At 36.2% G+C, this 18,974-nt stretch overlaps 1 protein-coding gene across 3 annotated transcripts in view; it reads left to right on the top strand.

The window, feature by feature from the left end:
- The window catches only part of LOC145994643 (murinoglobulin-1-like), a 164,140-nt gene that overhangs the window by 115,291 nt on the left and 29,875 nt on the right, over positions 1-18,974 (top strand). For all 3 annotated transcript variants that reach the window (XM_083130742.1, XM_083130739.1, XM_083130741.1), the window contains exons 19-22: positions 2,084-2,234; positions 12,738-12,976; positions 14,888-15,152; positions 18,640-18,794. In XM_083130742.1, coding sequence (XP_082986868.1) covers positions 2,084-2,234; positions 12,738-12,976; positions 14,888-15,152; positions 18,640-18,794 — 810 coding nt within the window. The remainder of the gene's footprint in view (positions 1-2,083; positions 2,235-12,737; positions 12,977-14,887; positions 15,153-18,639; positions 18,795-18,974) is intronic.

The raw sequence follows: 18,974 nt of genomic DNA, 5'->3' as shown, positions 1-18,974 counted from the left end.
TATAATTTGCAACCCCAGCACAGCAGATGGTACATCAACGATCGGTGTTACTAACAACTGAAATATGATTATCTGCTAAATGAACTGTAGATCTACAATTTTTAGAATTCAATACAAGAAATTGAATTATATTTCCAAGTGAAATGCTTATACTGATAGATTTTCCGTGTGATTTTTTACGAATATTAAAGTAAAAAATCCCCTGGTTATGCGAATTCCCTTTGATATTTAGGCAATTCTTTTGTACTTACAGTAAATGTTTTCAAAGTTGTCAACGTCAGTTGCAACACATGAGTGTCTGTGTGCGTGAGAGCAAGGGATATATCTTTTCTTAAGGAAGAAATCGATAACAAAAAAAGTCTGGATGGCTCTTTAGACGCATCTATCTAAATGGTTATATAAATTTGGGGAAGATATTACGTTCGTTCTTGCCAAATATGCAGGAAAGTATCTTTCTCGCGAATTACTTTTCCAACGAGTATTACAAATCAGTCAGGATTAGTCACTTCTCTGTGAAATTTGCAACTATGTCAACACAATGCGAAAGCTCTCGCGTCGTGCCACGACGCGACCTGGCTCGGTTGATTGTCTCATGGCTGCCACTGGGCTACCACCCCACCTCCTTGCTCGTTGACTGCGGAGACTTTTTCATGCCTCCGCGCAGGCCAGACTATGCTGGCCCAGAGCAAGTGAGAGAACAGCTGGGGATACGGCGAAGGAATTGAGGCGGCCCTAAGCTGGAATGCTTACGATATTCGAATCTACTAATTTGTAAATGTATTCATTTAACTATATTTTGGCAAAGCAAGTGCTATTTCTTTTTCTGAGGGTAGAGCCATGGCATGGCGGCTCTCCCCTTAGAGCCGCCGCTGCATGCTGTTATATCAGTATTCTTTTACTATCTTTTACTTATTCATGTAATAATAACAATATTCTTTTACTATCTTTTACTTATTCATATAATAATGACAATATAATATTAATTAATTTACATATTTAATTAATATCTTAATTTAATTTAATGTAATTATTCTATTTATTATTATTGTGACACTTGGTTGGACCCCCACGAAATGTATTTCTAGATACGTGCCTCCTAGGTATGGGTTCTGTACCTGTGAAGTATGTGTGTATATACATATATATACATATATGGGAGGCTGAATTTTATACCCCCCCCCAAATGAAAAACGTTCCTGCGCCACTGATGACATTGCCAGTGGGGTTTAACTCTTCTTGGTCAAGTTGTATGTAGCTAAGATGACAAATGACCTTGAAAGGTCATGAGAGTGATAACCGAGCATGCCTCCTGTAAAAACTGAAAAATGTACAAGAGAGAATCTGTGCTCTACGGAGATCTGACTCATATCATATCAGCTAAGGGTTAAACATATGTGTGGGTGGGTGTCAGTTATATATTCATCTTGCCTTTCAGAGTAAAAAACAAGATATTTGTTATTATGTAACGTACCAGATAATCCTTGAAAAAAATCTAACACAGAAGATAAAAAAAATTTAAGTTTTCATCTTGTGAATAAATTGCTAGAAAATTATAAAACTGGAATAAAAATTATAAACAATGTTTTTGTGAAAAATAAAGTACATAGAAATATTTTTTTTGGCTAGATTTGAGAGTTTGAGAATAGGTATACTGGAAATAGATAACTACATATGAAGGGCTCGGGTGCAAAACATGGTGACTGGAATTTTGGTAATTTCTGATTTCATTAAGAAAAAGGTTATTAGAAGCTATACTATAGATAAATTGTTTTTGTGTTGTGTTTACCAATTTTAGAAGGCTTCACCGAGTCCAATGCAAATTGTGTGACATGGCAATTTTGACTCTAAAATTGAAAGATGGCACATTTTACTTTGTAACTCAAAAATGACCAAAATGTCACTTACCCCGTTTTACACCTGAGCCCTTCATATAGCAAACAGGATAATAACATATTCAATGCAAATCAGTCCAAAATCTCTTCGAGATCTTGATATGGAAACTAAATTCAGTATATATCTTAATGGTTAATATCAATTAGTTGATGTATGTTTTCTATATAAGTAATTGGTATATTTTCCTTAGAATTTGGACAACCTTGTGAGGCTTCCAATGGGATGTGGTGAGCAAAATATGATTTTGTTTGTCCCCAACATCCACGTCATAAATTACCTTGGTGCTACAAATCAGTTAAGCTCAGATTTGAAGAAGCAGGCTATTGAACACATGAAAACAGGTAATCATTTATATACATTTTTATTACAGCATAAACTAAGTTCATGCAATAATGCACTCTTAAATGTTTATATAATAATAATAATATAATACCTTTTATTGTGAAGTTTTTTTAGAATAGTTTTAACTTAACTGTGTGACAGTGACAGTATAGAGTGTCAGTGAAATGGCAAAGCCAGGTACAAGTGCCAGCAAGCTATGGAATGCGTTAAGCTGTTTCAAGGAAGATTTCATCGAAATGGATGGTAAGATTATTCGCTGCACTTTAACTTTAAAAAAAAGGAAATGAAAAAAGATTAGTTTTTTTTTGCATTCCCCTAAAACTATTGTTTTCAATGAGAGCACAATATATACAATTCATGTATAAAAAAGGATACATTAATATAGTGGCGGCCGGCGGCAACTATGATGGGTAGTGCCAACGTGATCAAGTAAATAGAAAAAAAAAACCTCCGCAATGCCCCCCCCCCCCCGCCCCCTCCTTAAGGTTGCGCCACTAGCCAAGATGTTTGTCCTCCTTTGGTAACGTGGAAAACAACATGTGTTTAAGTAATAACGTACTAATCCGATTCATCTTCACTGACTAACCTATCTTTATACACTACAGGAAACTTCCCTAAAAATATAACAATTACAAGAGGAAAGAAAAAACAAATCCTATCACCTTCTCCTCCCCCGTGCACACGTATTCTAACTGGATGTCGAAAATATCTTTGTTATGAAAAGAAATTGTCGAAATGCAAAAGGAAACTTGCATCATCATAGGATATATTGTTAAAAAAGTCTGGATGGCCCTCTTGGTGCATCTATCTATTATCAAAAATGTTCATTTAACTTTGGAAAAATATTAGGTTCGTTTCTCCAAAAGTAGGCAGAAATTACTTCCCCAACGGGTCTTACAAACCAGTCGTATTTAGCAACTTTTTTCTGAAGGTGGCAACTGTGTCGTGTCAACACTGCGAAAGTTCCCTCGCCAGGCCAGGCTAAGACTGGCACGGTTTCTTATGGGCTAACCCTGCCCCCTGCCACTTTGTTCTCGGCTCATGGTGGAAATGTTCCTCGCTGAGACTTCTTCAACCCTCTGCACGTGTGTCAACTTGGTTAGGTCCATGATTAGGCCAGCTCTTCGGCAGCACGGACTGTTGCCTTGCGAGGCTATGAACGAAACAGCTGGCAATGCAGTGAGGAGGTTGGGGTGGTCGTCACGTCAGCTTGACCGGCAAGATTCGAATCTCCTTGTCTGTAAACTATCAATGTATTCATTTAACTTTACTTGGCGACGTATGAATTTCTTCTGAGGGTAGTGCCATGGCACGGCAGCTCTATCCCTTGAGCCGCCGCTGCATTAACATGAAATTGAATGTATCCCTTTATATAAAAGGTAAAGTGGCCCCCTGTTCTTAGTATCACACCATGAAGGTGTATGGAGGGTGTGGGGGTAACGCCCCACACTTTCTTGATCCTGTCATGAGTGGGGGTGATGTAATCAGCATCATGCCCCTGACCGCCTTTACCCCCAAGGGTTTCCCCCAGGTACCCATGTCATTCGACGCTGGGTGGGCACCGGGGCCACTTCCAACGTTAGAAAAGTTCCCGGATTTGAACTGGCTGGGGATCGAACCCGGGACCTTTAGCGTGGTAGTCAGACACCTAACTGACTGAGCCACATGAATGGTATATATTGCGCTTCATTTAAAATAATATTTTTAGTGCAGTGCAGAAAAACTAGTTCTTTTTTCCCCCTTTTTTTGGCAATAATTTTACCTTTTTTTGTCCTTTTTAGAGGAAAACATTTCCCTTTAAAATCCAGCCTCTAATCATTATAATCATAATCATCATGGTTTTGTAATTTCCCAGCAGAAGAGAATGAAAATGCATTTCAGTGTTGCTTCTAAGAAGTTTTATATTTTTTGCTGTTCAATTATTTTCAAGAGTGTTATGTAAACTTTATTCATTTGACTAGCATGTAATTCTGAACATTATGAGCTTCTTTATTAGTAAGTTAAAACATTACATAAATATCTGGAAATTTGTTTTAGAAAATCTGGAAATTTAATTTGGCAGAATGAATGGGGACTAATTTAGATTGAAACTTGACTTTGTGACATTGACCTGATCTTTACATGTCTATAGCTTACCAATTGTACTGGAATGTTCAGGAATTCTTGGAATAGACAGAACCTGTTTAAAATATCTAATTTGTTCATATGAAACACTTAGTAAGAACTTTCTGTAAGTCTGTTTACATTTGAAGTTCTACACATTTTTGTGACCTCTGCAATTATTGAACATTATTTCAGTATTTTCATGAGCTTGTTGCCCAGTCAGACAGCAAATATATGTACATGTGTATAATGTAAGTTCACACGTTCACAGTTTCCTTGTAGAAAATAAAATGGTTTGTTAATCTCTTTAATTTAATACAGGGCTAGCATAAATGATTCATACGTTTTGAAAAGGCTATATTTTCAAAAGTATTACACGTACACACATGAAAGATATATGAAAAGAACCACAAACTCACCAAGTTTATACATCCTCTACAAATGTTCGATATGTGCCCCTTTGATTACACGACACATGTCCAGACGATACTCGAGCTCATTCCATACATTTTTTAGCATAGTCCTGTCAATGGTCTGCACTGCAGCACTGATGAGTTCTTTGAGCTCGACTAAGGATTATGGTACTGGGGTACGTAAACAAGGTCCTTAACATACCCCCACAGGAAAAAGTCGCAGGGCGTTAAATCAGGAGATCGGGGAAGCCAGGGGAACAAAGCTAGGTCATTCTCACAAACATGCCCAATCCAGCGATGCGAAAGTTCATCATTTAGGTAGTCACGAACTGGGATGTTCCAATGAGGGGGTACCCCGTCTTGTTGGAAGAGAAAATCCCTGAAGTCAGCACTGAGTTGCGGGAAGAACCACAACTGCAACATATGCAGGTAACATTTACCGGTCACAGTTTGCTCAGCAAAGAAAATGGCCCATACATCTTTGTTCGTGACACTGCACAGAAAACATTCACCTTTGGCGAATCTCTTTCAACTGTCACAACTGCACGTGGATTTTCCGTGCCCCAGAATTGCACATTATGACAATTCACATTCCCGGATAAGTGGAACATTACTTCATCGCTGAATATCAACTTGGCAGCGAAATCCTCACTTCCTGCATGTTGACGCAAAATTCTAGTCGACTGGCGAATACACAATACAAACTTGGTGAGTTTGTGGTTCTTTTCATATATCTTTCATGTGTGTACGTGAAATACTTTTGAAAATATAGCCTTTTCAAAACGAATGAATCATTTATGGTAGTCCTGTATATGTAATATGTGACTGCAGTGGGTTTTACCTTTGGAACTCATATTTAGACATTAACTGTACACACCCATGGCATATAAATTATACATTGATATTCATAAATAATAACAAAATGGCAAAATTTTGCACTATAGTAACATTAGATAGGTTAGAACAGTAAAATATTGGTAATTTTTACTATTTAACCTCTTTCATTCCTTCTTGTACTAAAATGTCAACATTCTCAAAGGAAATATATTTGTTGTATGACAGTTGTATTATTTGATTAATTTTGTACTCGAGTGTATTGAGGTAGGATCGTCGCTGTGACGTGGTAGACTACCTCAGAGCTCCTCATGCCTCGTGGCTCGAGCGAGGTGGAAAGGGGGCGGTGCTAGTAGTTGCAACGGCAGATCGCTTGACGTCGGACTGGGAATCGAGCAGTGCCTTGACGTTTGTACGGGGTGTAATACCTGTAATTACGTGTTCGTATTGAATAAAGAGTAAGTCAAGGAAACTGATTCTTATTACTTCCCGTCGTCATAAGTATGGCGCCCGAACAGAAGGACTCGATCGTCTACGTCGTTAGAATCTGGTTGTAGCTGTTAGATGGAAGAATTCAACTTTTTCGTCTGTGATGTTGGAACGTAAGTACTGAACTTTTTCTATGTGGAAAAGAAGAATGACGAATAACTTTATCGTGCTGTGATTGTAGCACCGAAACTATAAAATAGTTGTACTGAATACGGCGACTAAAATTCTTAGCTAGCAGTAACTGAAATTGAAAATGGCTACAAAAAAGGAATTGAAGTTTCTCTTTAAACAATTTGAAGCTAGACTCGCGGAACAAGTCAATAGTGTTGAAGCTAACGTCAAAGCTGATATTAATAGTGTTGAAGCTAATGTCAAAGCTGATATTAACAGTGTTGAAAGGAACGTCAAAGCGGATATTAATAGTGTTGAGGCCAGTGTAAGTAATGTAGGCACCAGCATAGGTCTCTTAAGGCAAGACTTCGAATTATTGGAAGCACGAGTCGAAAAGAAAGTGTCTGATAATTTGGTCGAAACAAAGGAATGCGCCCATGAACTAAAGGAACAAGTGGTCAACTTGAGCACGAAATTAGAAGAGAAGATAAACGAGGTTTCTGTTACGTGTGTAAATCAACATAAAAAATTGAGAGAGGTTTTCGATTCTCATGTAAAACAGGTAGAAAATGAATGCGTAGAAATTAAGAAAACACTCGAAATAAATCAAAAGAAGTTTGAAAGTTTAGTCAACCTTGTACATGGAAATGAAAGTAGTATGAAGGAGTTGTTTAATAACATTAGTGGACATGAAGTTGCTATTGATGAGTTGAATAGTAAATTTAACGAAATTAGTGTTAAGTCTGGACAAACTATTCAAGATCTAAACTTGAGCGTTCAATCCGTTCAACAGAAAATATCTAGTAATGACATTACTGTTAAGGGTTGCTTACAACAACTTACAGAGAGTACTAACAAATATGAGGTTCTAGATGATAAGCTGGAGAATATTCGGTATCAAGTTAGAGATTTAACGAATGATTTTTCCATTTTAAGAGTAAGTGCTGAACCGGTAAAATCTTCTTTAGGGTTAGAAACTAGAGTACAAGGCTTAGTTAGTCCTGATGTTCCTAGATTGTCTGAACAGCAAAGGGAAGCAAGGAAAGCTTCTTTACCCATTGAAAAAACTGAATATATCACGTTTAGAAAGCAAAGACCATTACGTAAAGGAGAATCTGATTCAGATGTAAAATCTTCTAGCTCTGAAACTAAAGTTCAGTTAAGGGGGCTTAAACGTAAATCTGCAAGTAGCTATAAGACAGGTAGAGTTGCGAAAAGCATGTCAAGAGATAAATTTCATGATAGTAGTTCGGAAAGTGGAACTGATCACAAAAGTAGTAGTTACAGAAGGAAGTTTGTACCTAGTACACTTAAGTACTCTGATCTAGATAGGTTACCTAAATTTACTGCAACTAGGATGGATTATTTAGCGTCACAATTTCTTCAAGAGGTTGAGGATCGCTTGGATATGTTAAATGTTCCCAAAAAAGATTACATGAAGTATGTACCAATGCTTTTGAAAGGTGTTGCTAAAAATTGGTTCTCTCAGGAGAAACTACACATTGTAGATTATAGTTCTTTTAAGGTTCTTTTCCTTAATGCCTTTGAAAGTGCATCGTGGAAGTCAACATGTCTTGCAAATGTCTTGTGCAAGAGATACAGCAAAGAAAGTAGACAAACTCTGTTAAATTATTTCTGGTCACAGATTAATTTACTTAATTCCATTCAGCCAGACATGCCAGAACAGCAAAAAACTATTTTAGTAGCCCAACAGTTACCAAATAGAGTTAGAGAAGCAATCTTAAATCAACCTAATATTAGTCTTGGTACCGCTGCGGAATTGGTTGCGCGTCATGAAGCTTTGTATGCAAGTGCTGAAGGTGAAAGTAGGAGAGATGGAAGGCCTGTTGGTATTAGACAAGTACAAGTTGTTAATGAAACTAAAAGAAATAATCAATCTAGAGTAAGCAATATGCAAAATTCTAACACAAGCCATGAGACTAATGTAAGGAATTCTGGTAATTTCAGGAGATATGCCACTGATAATAATAGTAGTAATGATAGTAGATCTGGTCAGAGATCTTGGAGAGTAAACCGTTTTCCATATTCTGGTAATAACTATAGAAACAGTAACTTTCGAGGTAGATACAATTATAGTAACCAAAATCGTATAAATGCTGATAATAGTAGACCTAGGTATAGAAATACTAGTACAAACACTGTGTCACACGATGATGTTCACAACAATCCTCAAAGAAGTGAACCTAGATCTAGTACTAGGGAAGAAATAGAAAATGGTAATGGTGGGTCTTCACTTAGGGTGAATGCGCCCTGGTTTGTGCCTGAACAACCTTTAAACTAGATAGTGAGTCTATTGTTATTGTGACACAGAATAGCATAGACGAAGATGAGAATATTGTGTCAGTAGCCAATCTTAATACTGAAGATTTAAGAAACAAACTTTGTAATGAAAATTCTAGTAAAGCAAACTGTGAATCATGCCTTAAAAATGTATGTAGGGTAGATACTAATTTTTATGAAGACTTGTTAGAAGATGAAGCGAAATATAGTTCTAATAACTTAATGTTACCTGTAAACCTCAGGAACAAAGTCAAGAATACAACTTCTATCTTTGCAAATATTAATGGGATAGAGAGTAAATGCTTAGTAGATAGTGGTAGTGACATTTGTTTGATGTCAGAGAACAAATGGAAAAGTATTACTAGCGAAGTCACCAGACCTAAATTAGAGCCAATAGAAGATATTATTTTGGTTGACTATTCTGGAAAAAGAAAACAGAAAGTACTTGGAAAATTTTGTGTTGATATAGAAATGGAAGATATTATGTTTTTTGTTCAGTTTGTTGTCGTCAAAGATTTGACAGTAGACATTCTTTTAGGTTTAGATTTTTTGTATAATGTAGAGGCTCTTGTAAACTTCAAGGAAAATTCTTTATTGTTACACACCAAACAAGGTGAAAGGTTAGTTAAATTATTACCTATATCTTGTCCAACTTTTGATGTGAGTGAAGAGGCAGAGAGTAGTTGTCTTAATGTAACACAAAAGTCAAAGGAGGAAATAACTGTTGCTAGTGTAGAAGATCTTAAATTAAAAGCTATGCAAGCTGAAATACTCGGTGAAGATGAAAAGAACCAACTGTTTGATTTGTTACTTGAATTTAGGATGTTGTTTGATGAAAAACCTGGTTTATGTACTAAATATGAACATCATATTGAATTAGATACAACAGAACCTTTAGTTTCTAAGCCATATCGAATACCTTATCATTACAGACAAAATGTTAGAGATCATATTCAAAAATTACTTGAGTGGGACATTATAGAACTTTCTGATTCACCTTATTTAAATCCACTAGTAATAGTTCCTAAGTCTGATAGAAGTGTAAGAGTATGTACTGACTTCAGGAATATTAATCAACACCAAAAAGTTAGTCAAATTAGACCAATTAATATTGAAGAGGCATTACAAGGATTTGTTGGTAGACCATATGTATCACTGATCGATATGTCCTCTGGATTTCACCAGATTTTGTTGTCAGAGTCATCTAAAAAGTATACTGCATTTTTGTTTGAAGGTAGACAATACCAATACAAACGTTTAGTATTTGGTACATGTAATGGAGTACAAGCATTTACGATGGCAATGACCAAGGTATTAGGCGACATTCTGTCAGAGAATGTTATTATTTATGTTGATGATTTATGCATTAGAAGTGAATCTTTAGAAAGTCACATAGAACATTTAAGAAGTGTATTTTCTAAATTAAGAGAGAGTGGTATGACTGTACGTCTCAAAAAGACATTCCTCTGTAAAGAAAAGTTATTGTACTTGGGTCACATTATTGACAAAACAGGTATAAGAGTAAATCCAGAAAGAGTAGAGGCTATTCTCAACCTTCCTACTCCGAAGGATGTAAAGACACTTCAAAAAATAATAGGTTGTTTCTCTTGGATGAGAAGATTCATTCCAAACTTTGCTACCATATGTGCACCTTTATATGAATTGTTAAGGAAAGGTAAGAAATGGATATGGACTAAGAAGGAACAAGAGAGTTTTGATTTGCTCAAACAAGAAATTTCTAATGATGCTAAACTATTTCATCCTGATCTTAATCAAAGGTTTTATGTCCAGGGAGATGCTTCCTTACTTGGCATCGGAGGATATTTGTATCAAATAATTGATGGCGAGAAAAGAATAATAAGTTATGTAAGTCGTACACTGAAAGGTTATGAGAAACAATACACCATAACCGAGCTAGAATGTTTAAGTCTTTTATTTTGTATTGAGAAATGTAATCAATATCTTTTGGGTAAAGAATTTACTTTAGTTTGTGATCATAAGTGTCTCACTTGGCTGAACCATTCGAAGAATTGGAACCCTCGCTTATTGCGTTGGTCCCTTCAACTTCAAAAATACCAGTTCATTGTAGAATACTGCAAAGGATCTGACAATGGCCTAGCGGACTTATTGTCCAGACAATTTTCAGAGTCAGAGCCGATTTTGATGCACATCAACAATAATGTAAGGTTTAAAAATGAAGTATTGGATATACCTGTAGAGTTGTTAGTCCAAGAACAGTACAATGATAAGTTATTTCAACCTATTATTGATTATTTGAACAATTGTGAAAGTGTAAGTGTAAGTTTACCTCAAAGGTGTAGAAATTGGAAAAAGTTTTATAAAGTATGCAATGGAATTTTGATGATAAGAGATTTTCACTTTGAGAACATCTGGAAAATATGTATACCTCAATCTTTAGTTTCGGTAATACTGAGGAATTATCATGACAATATGGGCCACTTTGGTTGTGAAAAGGTACTCAGAAGAGTTAGGAAACTGTACTTTTGGCCTGGTATGAGAAAAGGTATTCTGAGTTATATCAAAGATTGTGAACTATGTATGAGAACGAAGCCGAGTAGACATCCGCCCAAGGGCATATTCCAACAACATTGTAACCAAGGTGAAACTATTTTGTTTTTAGATATACAAGGACCATTAATTAAAGGTTCACAAGGAGAAAGGTTTCTTCTAACCTTACAAGATGCTAACACTAAATATCTGTTTGCTTATCCAATGAGGTCAAGTACAGCCAACAGTATTGTAAAAGCCTTGCTAGAAGGATATGTCAGGCATTTTGGCATTCCACACAGGTTGGTTAGTGATAACGCCACGGTGTTTCATTCTAACAAATATGTGGACACTTTAACAAGCTTAGGTATAAAATTGGCGTATACCCCAATATATCACCCTAGTTCTAATTTAGTTGAGAGAATTCATTCCGAACTCAACCGGCTTATGCGTGTTTTTTGTAAAAACAAACACAAAGAGTGGCCGAAATATATAGATGTAGTGGTAAGCTTATTAAATGATAGTGTACACACACAGCTAGGATTTGCTCCCTCAGAGTTACAACTAAACAGAGATCTTAACTCATGTATTTTGAATCATTTTAATTTACCGCCTAATGAAATTTCTCTGTGGAAAGACAAACTATACATGGCTTTTGTAAAAGGTTTCCAAGCAAGGAAGAAAAAAAATGACAAGTACAACTTACAACAAGAAAATAGACCTGAAGTTAAAATAAAAGACCTGGTATTTGTAAAAACACATTATCTTAGCAGCCTCCTAGAAAATCGCACTAAAAAGTACTGTGAGGTCTATGAAGGCCCGTATATGGTAATTGACAAACAAGCAACTAATGTATACATTGTAATAGATTTGAAAACTGGCAATATCAGTGGTAACCATCACAGTGATAATCTAAAAATCTGGAATTGTACCATTGAAAAGAGAAGTTGTTATTTAAGCCAATTGGAAAAACTAAATCCAAAATTGTACAAACATTTGTTTTGGGTAGATCAAAGAAAGATTTAGATTTTGTTTCAAATTATTTATATTTATTTGCTATTTTTATATTTTCTTTAACATAAATGTTGTTGTATTGATTATATTTGATCATGATGTATACCAGTTTAACTGTAACTACACAAAGTATGAGTGTAGATAACATAACGATGTGTAAATTATAAATGGGTATTTTATTTTGTAAAAATTTCACTTGAAGGAAATTTTTCTCCCAAGAGAGGGGAGTTATGACAGTTGTATTATTTGATTAATTTTGTACTCGAGTGTATTGAGGTAGGATCGTCGCTGTGACGTGGTAGACTACCTCAGAGCTCCTCATGCCTCGTGGCTCGAGCGAGGTGGAAAGGGGGCGGTGCTAGTAGTTGAAACGGCAGATCGCTTGACGTCGGACTGGGAATCGAGCAGTGCCTTGACGTTTGTACGGGGTGTAATACCTGTAATTACGTGTTCGTATTGAATAAAGAGTAAGTCAAGGAAACTGATTCTTATTACTTCCCGTCGTCATAGTTGCATACAAAAACTTTTATTTATTTTTCAGCTGATTCCATTTACAACATTTGACAATTGTGTTTCTTCACACTTTTTCTATGTTTTACCACATTCTTTAATCCAAAGTATATTAGGCATAGGGAAATTCTGTGAAAAGTAATAGTAAGAATTTTGTCATTCACTCTTTACAAACTTAATTGGATTATTAACTGAAAGAGCTATGTACATTTCTCTCAGGTTATCAAAGAGAATTAAACTACCGCCATGACGATGGATCGTATTCTGCATTTGGTAATGATGACAAGGAAGGCTCAATGTGGCTGACCGCTTTCGTTGTCAAGTCTTTTGCCCAAGCAAGGGACCACATTTTTATAGATGATGAGGATTTGAAGAACAGCATGAGATGGATCACAAAAAAGCAACTTGAAAATGGATGCTTTCCTTTCCATGGGCAGATTTTCCATAAAGATTTGAAAGTAAGTACACTTATATTATTCTACCAAAATATCTACAGGGTGTCTCACATAAAATTGATACATATATTATGTATGGTTTATTACAGGTGTACCAGTTTTATGTGGGACACCCTGTATAGTCAACTTGGTGTCAAAGCACATTAAGTGGTCAACTTTTAATTTGTGCATCACTGTTGTTTGAGAGTGTCCATTCATCAATTTTCATCTAATCATCACTCATCCTCATCATTTGCAATTAGAAGCAAGAGAAAAGTGACATACAGGGTGGGAAATAACCTTTTGCTAGGGGTCTGCAGGAAAAAGTAACAACAATTAAGAAATTATGGTAATACCAAATGTTTACTACGACAATTGTGGTTACAAAAACAAAATTAAAAGTTAGTTCACGACAAAGCACCTTGCTTCAAGACAAATGCTAAAACCAAGACTTTCTTCGGCGAAGTGGCATTGACTTCTTCAGCAGTTCTGAATGGCCGGGTGCATCACCGGACCTGAATGCAGCGGAGCACTTTGGGGCTATTCTGAAGGATGCAGTTGAGTCCTTGATGATAGTGGAGCGCGGGCCGGACCGCTATTCCCGGGCAACACTCCTTGCACATCTGGAGCAAGTCCTCCGTGACATGGAATGAAATACGGACTGTTTGCGAATCTTCTGAGCTCCTACCCTGATCGTCTTCGTGCTGTGAGAGAAGCAAACGGCGGACATACTAACTTTTAATTTTGTTTTTATAACCACAATTGTCGTAGTAAACATTTGGTATTACCATAATTTCTTAATTGTTGTTACTTTTTATTGTGGACCCCTAGCAAAAGGTTATTTCCCATCCTGTGCAATAACAAAAATACGATACAAGTACAAAATATCTGTAGCCTCAGAAGATATGCTCTTCTTTCCCCTAGTACTACAAGGACAACTGTGTTGTAATATTGAATCAATAAATATTTAGTCTAATAATTAATTAAATATCTAAGCCATATACACCTTAATTTCTGAATAATACTAATACATAATGCTCTGAATGTTAGTAACAGAAGTTCTGCATTAGAATGCAATGTTAATTGTGTAGTGCTTTAACTATACACTACATTTCGAGAGAGCATCTCTTTTCTCATCTTCAGGTGAACACATTTCGTTTGCCAGTGGTGGGGAATGAACCTATGTCATGAAGTAGTTGTTTAGAGCACTGGTCTGTCGTAGGTTTGGTTCCCACCACTGTCAAGAAGAAATTTGTTCATCTAAAGGCGAGAGAAGAAGTGCTCTCTACAAATGCAGTTCAAAGCACTAGACAACGGAAAATGTCCAATTAACAGTGCATGCTGATACTAATATAGTAATAAATATTGTAGAACCACTTCTTCACATGGCTCCTCTTTCAGATTGGCTGAATTAATAGACAAACCATGTGTTCCTGCTGCTCATCCTTACTATCCTAGAGCTGTTGAAGCTTTCCCCAACACAAAGGGTTGCATATTCGATAATGGCACTGCTGTTTCAAGGCCAGGACAACACCATAAGTTGGTGGATCTATACTAGCAAAACATGTGAGGTACAATCAACAATGTTACAACTCCACATGAATTGATAATAGTAAAAATAGAAACAATAATTGAAGCGGTTACATGAAAAATATTGTACCCACCAAAATCCAAGTGCCACAGAAACAGCATAACAATCAGTCTTGTTGCTTTCCTTTTATACGTTTTTCCTCGAACAGAAAGTTCCACAGTGCAGAAAACTCTTTCATCTGTTCATAAAAGTGTCACCACTATATATTCTATAATGCAAAAACAATTTTTCCCGAACTTAATGTTGGTTACAATTTTGTTCGTCTGATCGATTCAATTGTCACTCAATAAATGGAACATGCAGAATCAGAATACTTTGTTATATAAATATATTATTACTTTCAGGGAGGTTTGACATCTGATTCATCGCCAACTGGACTCACTGCATATATTCTTATTGCTCTTCTGGAAACTCAGATTGAAATGTCACCATCTGTGGTTTCCAATGGATTATTTTGCCTGAAGGGAGAGCAAGATCCTGATTTGTATACACTGTCCCTGGTCACTTATGCCTTCACAGTCATGAATGAGACTCAGCTTGCAGAGGAATATCTGGAAAGGTTATTAGGACTAGCAACTAGAGAAAATGACTTACTATGGTGGGAGAAGGGTAGGTGTAGCTTTTGTTATTAATGTGAAACAATATCAATGTTCTTCTTGAAGGTTCGCATAACCACTTTTTGTACATGCAAAATAATCTAACACAGTTATTTTTAGTGTTTTTTATTTATTTTATCTGCGACGTTTTGTTCTGGTTTCCCAGAACTTTCTCAAACTACACTAAGATATACATACAAGAACACAACCTTACATGGCTTGTCACTCTACACTTCTGGAATGAAACGTCACAGATAAAATCAATTAAAACCACTAAAAATAACTGTGTTAGATTATTTTGCATGTGGAGCAATGTTTTAGACCTCCTCATGTGAGGTGACTGATAACCTCAACTTTTCACACAATATTGTTTAAATGAAGCAATCACCATTAACAGAACTGGAAGCAACGGATTGCTTTAATTGAGGCTTGAACTGGGTCATTGCTTCAAATGTGATTTTCTCATGTATCCACTAGTCGCTACAGTTCCTTCCAAAAGCTGTCCTCCTAGTAGTGCCAACTTTTGAAAAAAATTGTATGGGCTGAACTCCAAGGGTTTTTTTTTTCCCCCAATTTTGTAATTTTTATGCAATAATCTTTGTCAGAAGTAGGCTGAGAATTTGCCCTAAATTGCCTTTTTTGTTGTTCCTTTACCAGAAAATGTGGTGTTTTATATTTAAAATTCCTTTCAGGTAATTTTTAGAGGCCTTTTTTTTGCCTATTTTAATCATAATTGCCTATTTCAAAGATGACTGCTTTTTGAGTGCCTAATCTGAGAAAATTATGAAAAAACTGTTGATGTTGATCAATTTTAGTGTCTATTTTATACTTTTTGGTGCTTTTATGCCTGTCTGTTTTGAGAGTTTTAGTGCCTATCGATCTTCATCCTCGTTATAAACCCTTTTCTCCGTTACTTTCCTTATAACAATGCAACCAAGGATATGTTATATCTTCCTTGATGTTTTTAGAATTATTAATTTGTTGGTGACTTACAAAACCACTGTTTTTCTTAAACTATAGATAGTTTTCTATGAAATATTTTGATAACACTCAGTCAGTAATTAAGTTATGAAAATTTTTAAATATATAATGATAAAACATTTTGTTTCCTTAAGTGCCAGGATTTTTTTCTAAAATAAAGCATAACAACAAGCAAATTATTGGCTGGGCTCGAACCCCACAGGCCCACGTAAGTTGATGCCACTGCTCCTCTCCTTTTGTTTATACAGTATCACAGCAAACGCCTGTATTCTTCTTTTTCTCATTGTTCCTGGACATCATCTCAGTTGTCAATTTTAGCTAGAAGCTGCTAAAACTGGTGAAATTGTATTACCCCTTGATGACAAAATTCATGAAGAAAATGACAGCTGGCTTTTCTGGTTTCTTTGGAACTCTTCAGTGATTAATTTGGAAGACTAAAGACTAAGAGCGCTTGCACACGTACTGGTATTTTGTCGGAGTCAGTATCAGGAACGACACCAACATGGATATTGCACATGCACTAATAAAATCGGGGTTCTTGCCTATACGCGAAGTAATGTGTGGATGGTTCCTGCTACCTCCACTTTACAAAACAACTTCTTCCTTGACACAGCTAAAATTTATGGGTTCTGTGTCCTCTTTTGCATTACGTGAGATGCAGTGGGATTTTGTCCAACTGCCTATTTGTGTATTGGGGGTGAAGAGAGAGGGGAGCTCCAACTGCACATCAACCTCTCTGTGGTTGTTCCAGAAAATTTATCATGCAGGGCTACGTGTGCATCTGTACCATTAACCCCCCATTGATTTCTGGTGCTGACAATATTGGTGTCAGAATCCACACTGATTCTGCAAACACTCTGAGTAATACAATAGCCAATAGCCTGTTGCCAGTTTGCAGCACTCGTCTCAGTCATAACAATTGGTCACCTCATGTGAAAGAATACTCAGATGTATGAGGGCTGTGCAATGAAGACTGAGACTGATTTCTTATGTTACCTTGTATGTTATACTTTTTAATTACCATATTTGAAAAAAGAGTGGGTTTTCGTACATAATACCTGTAGATGGCAGCAGCATACATGTCTTCAGTTGGTAGCACTGTTCCTTTACTTAATTGTTGTTCATGTTTCGCAAAAATGGAATTGAAGCGAGGCAAGCAGTATGTGGCAAAAATATTCTATTTCCTTTTGAAGCATACACCTGCAGAAACTTGCAAAAAGATTAAGCAAGCCAATGGTGAGTTTGGGCTACCTCGTTCTACTGTCTATATGGTGTAAGGAGTCCAAAGAAGGCAGAATTTCAGCAGTTAAGCAAGGTGATCCTGTCACTTCAGCAAGTGCAGTTACAGAAGTCAACATTAATACAGCTGCTGTGATTGTCCATGAAGATTGATGGATAACAATAAGGCAACTTAGGCTGGCTTTAGACGAAAGCATTTCCTTTAACATTATGCTAGAGCCATTCGTCTCTACCTAAAACCATTTAATACAAAGCGTTATTCCTCTGGGTTTAATAGTTATCGTCTTATAAAAATGTGAAGCGATCCATTGTTTACATCTGACCATGACCTAGAGGTTGCTTCTGATTTGATTATGCTCCAAAAAATGCTACAGAAATAGAATGGATCCTATCCTTGTGAAATGTCATGGCATCTGAAATGCCATAAGATTTTTCACTTTACACAGTAGCGTTTTTGTTATGGCGTAAATGTTAAGAAAAATGCTAAGGATAATGCTTTCATCTAAAGCGGCCTTAGTGAAGCCCTGGGAATTTCAACTGGCAGTATTTTCACAATTCCCCATGATCATCTACATATGACCCAGGTTTGTGCCTGATGGGTGCCACCGCGGCTGTTGACTCCAGAGCAGGAGACTGTTTGAGTGGATACAAGCAAGCACTGTATGGAATAAGAAGCTACGTGGCCATCAATTTATGCCATGTGTTTGGGGACTGGCAGAAATGTTGTCATAGTACATTGAAGCGTGTGGGCACTACTTTGAAAAAGATTATGTCAACTTTGAAACAGAGTAATAAATAGTTGGAAAAAAGAAGTTGGTCTCAATCTTCTTTGAACAGCCCTCATGTGTATCCACATCAGGAAAAAGGCTAATGGTTTATCAGTAAAATTGTCGATAAATATCCAGTCTTACATTTCTGTAATTAGCTGACATAGTTCTTTCATTTTATTTTTATCGCAATTGAAACCAAAATCACGTATTTAATTTTTTTTAAAAAAATATTTATTCTCACCTATGTTGAATAAATTTGATTTATTTGATATGCACACAAAGTTGGACATAACATTTATGAGTATGTTAAATAATTATAGAGTGGCAGAAAAATTATTTTGAAAAAAAGTACCCAGGGATGTCAGGGAATTTAGTTGTGCAAAATAAGTAGGAACCCTACTTACCATTGTGATGTAATAGTACACTTAAAACCAATAATGACTTGTTCTCTGTTATATACACATACTTCTTTGTTGTTAAAAAGTATATGTTTTGTTACCACCCTTGTAGGAGCAAATTCTCTTAGCTTAAATGTTGAGATCACAGGATATGCCATTTTATCACTGGTAAAATTAGGAGGAGAGGAAAATATGATAAATGCTCTGAGAGCTGTTCGCTGGATTTCACAACAAAGAAACTCGCAAGGAGGATTTGTTTCAACACAAGTAAGTAGGAAGTACTAACATTTTGTAGACTCAAACAAAAGTTCTCGATTTTTTACTTAGCCTCCAATCAACATTGGAAATAAATGCCAGCTTAACTTAGGTGGTAGCTGAGAGCACTTGTTTGAATCATGTCATCATGAAAGGATAGCAGAAATTGCTATTTTGTTGGCTGCTTGTATT

Source organism: Lepisma saccharinum, chromosome 11 (genome assembly GCF_977018435.1).
Source record: "Lepisma saccharinum chromosome 11, izLepSacc3.1, whole genome shotgun sequence".
Lineage (NCBI taxonomy): Eukaryota > Metazoa > Arthropoda > Insecta > Zygentoma > Lepismatidae > Lepisma > Lepisma saccharinum.
The sequence above is the reverse complement of the archived record's forward strand: the minus strand, read 5'-3'. Positions and strand labels throughout refer to the sequence as shown.